At 35.9% G+C, this 2299-nt stretch overlaps 1 protein-coding gene across 1 annotated transcript; it reads left to right on the top strand.

Moving 5' to 3' along the window:
- Window positions 1-213: 213 nt before the first annotated feature.
- LOC145166093 (Glutaredoxin family protein) lies at window positions 214-1783 on the top strand. The gene has a single exon (XM_079085023.1). It carries the CDS (start codon window positions 545-547, stop codon window positions 1337-1339), a length of 795 nt encoding a protein of 264 aa, XP_078941149.1. The 5' UTR covers window positions 214-544; the 3' UTR covers window positions 1340-1783.
- The last annotated feature ends 516 nt before the right edge of the window (window positions 1784-2299 follow it).

The raw sequence follows: 2299 nt of genomic DNA, 5'->3' as shown, positions 1-2299 counted from the left end.
TTGTAATGAACGACAGATAAAATCCTAATTTAGTCTTGAGATTTGAAAGACATTAGAAGGAAACATATTAAATCCAAGTAAGAGTTTGGATTTTAAAATTCGAAATTAAAATGAGTGATGGATACAACATAGCTAATAAACTTTAATAAATTAGATAGGGCAACTCAATTTTGACTTCCAACCAAATCCACAACACAATAAAGAAAGAAACCCCAAATAGAACATGTGTGATGTAACCGTTGTGCCCAAAATCAAAGTAGGAAAGGGTCCTCAAACATGAACAACGACCTCATGACAACTTTTCAAAAAGCTCCGCGGCATATCCTTTTCATTCTATATTTGCTTTGAATACACGCCAACAACATCAAATCCACAATTTCAGGCATCCTATCAAAATTTCTGCAAAATTTCCGCCAAACCACCAGCTATTTTCCCCAATTCTAACGAAAACCCTAATTTTTAGACTCAAAACGCTAGTTTTGTTGCTGAATTCGAGTTTACAAGTTGATTAAGCTAAGCTGTTGTGAGCAGAAGAAACGTAAAGATGTATGGTTCCGATGACCAGAAATCATCGTCGATCTATAATCGATCTTACACCATAAACTCGGCGTCCACCGATTTCCCTGTAAAACCCTATCCTTACTCTTCTATCCAACGTACTGCATCTGTCAAGAAAGTCTCCGATTCATCTTTTGATTCTATTAAAGGCAAGGTCAGGGCCCTCTGTAGCATCTTCGAGGCACGGAAAGCATCGAAACCCTCATCCGATGATTCTCAATCTCAAACAAAATTGAAATCGGAGAAGTCGTTTTCTTCTTCAGATTCTAAACTTGCCTCCCTATCATCTCCATATGAATCTACTCCGATTCGGTTACCTGGAACAGAAGATCGTGTTGTTATTTACTTCACAAGTTTACGAGGGATTCGAAGGACTTATGAGGATTGCTACGCTGTAAGGATGATTCTCAAGTTTTTTAGGGTTCATATCGACGAACGAGATATCTCAATGGATTCTTCATATCGAAAGGAGCTCTTGAGTGTCTTGGGTGAAAAACAAGTGAGTTTACCTCAAGTCTTCATCAAAGGAAATTACATAGGCGGCGCAGATGTCATCAAACAGCTTCACGAGACTGGTCAGCTGGCAAAGCTTCTGAAAGGGCTTCCTGTTCGTGCAATTGGGCCATGGCAGGTCTGTGATGCATGTGGAGATGTTCGATTCATCCCCTGTGCGAATTGTAGTGGAAGCAAGAAAGTCTTTGATGAAGATGAAGATCAGTTGATTCGCTGCCCAGATTGCAATGAAAACGGATTGATTCGTTGCCCCACTTGCTGTTCTTGAATCCGATTTATCCTAATCTACATATGAGTTATTGAATCCAAATAGTGAATTTAGTTCGATTACATTATCTACAATTGTTAAAGCCTAAAGCTTGGAACTGGAGATTGGAGCTCCGAGTTCCTGAAAACAATGGAGGTGTTGTTTATGTGTCTATGCTTGTTGATGGGGTTGAGGATATATGTTCATCCTCTTTATGAACAAGATTGTGGAATAAACCCCTACAAGGTACAAGCTTCTTGTGTATATTTGATAACTTGTTTATAATTATAGTACTCGTGAAGCAATATAGTTGGTAATTTTGTGTCCAACTTTAATAGAGTATGTATATTTGATAACTTGTGTGTTTGTAATATGCTGCACTATCTATTTTCTCCACATAGGAGAGATATGTATTGAGTTGCTATTTGGTTCATGGCTAATAATAGCATTTGCCCATTAACTTAATCTTACTATTGTTATCATTAATATGAAAATACTATACACTGAACTAGATATGGGCAATTTAGACCTTTCTTGACTACAGGTTTGTATATATACCCTTTTTTAGGGTTTTCTGTGGAATCTTTGACTATGCATCCTGATCATAAGTCCAAGCACCTATAAAACATATAATTGTGGTTATCTCTACAAATAAGATTGTATGTGTGATTAATGTACTGTTTCTTTTTTACTTTGCTTAATAAGTTGAGCATTTAACCTGTAAAGCATATATGTTTGTTCTTTTTTACTTAATCTGAGTAAATAGTTTCAAAAAACATGACTTAATCACTAACATTTAATCTATGTCTTTCTTTTTCGACTGAAATAACATTAAAATCAATGATTATTGGTAAAATTATTTTTCGGATCTTTTTTTAAGCTTAAACTCCTTTAATTTCAAAATAACCCACACACGTGTCCAATTGTTCAATTCTCAACTTTTAATAGGTTTATCGGGTTCCGGTAATTGAATAACAAGCG

Source organism: Lactuca virosa, chromosome 1, assembly GCF_052849685.1.
Source record: "Lactuca virosa cultivar CGN04683 chromosome 1, Lactuca_virosa_CGN04683_v6, whole genome shotgun sequence".
Classification (NCBI taxonomy): Eukaryota; Viridiplantae; Streptophyta; class Magnoliopsida; order Asterales; family Asteraceae; genus Lactuca; species Lactuca virosa.
This window is presented reverse-complemented; position numbering and strand designations above follow the sequence as displayed.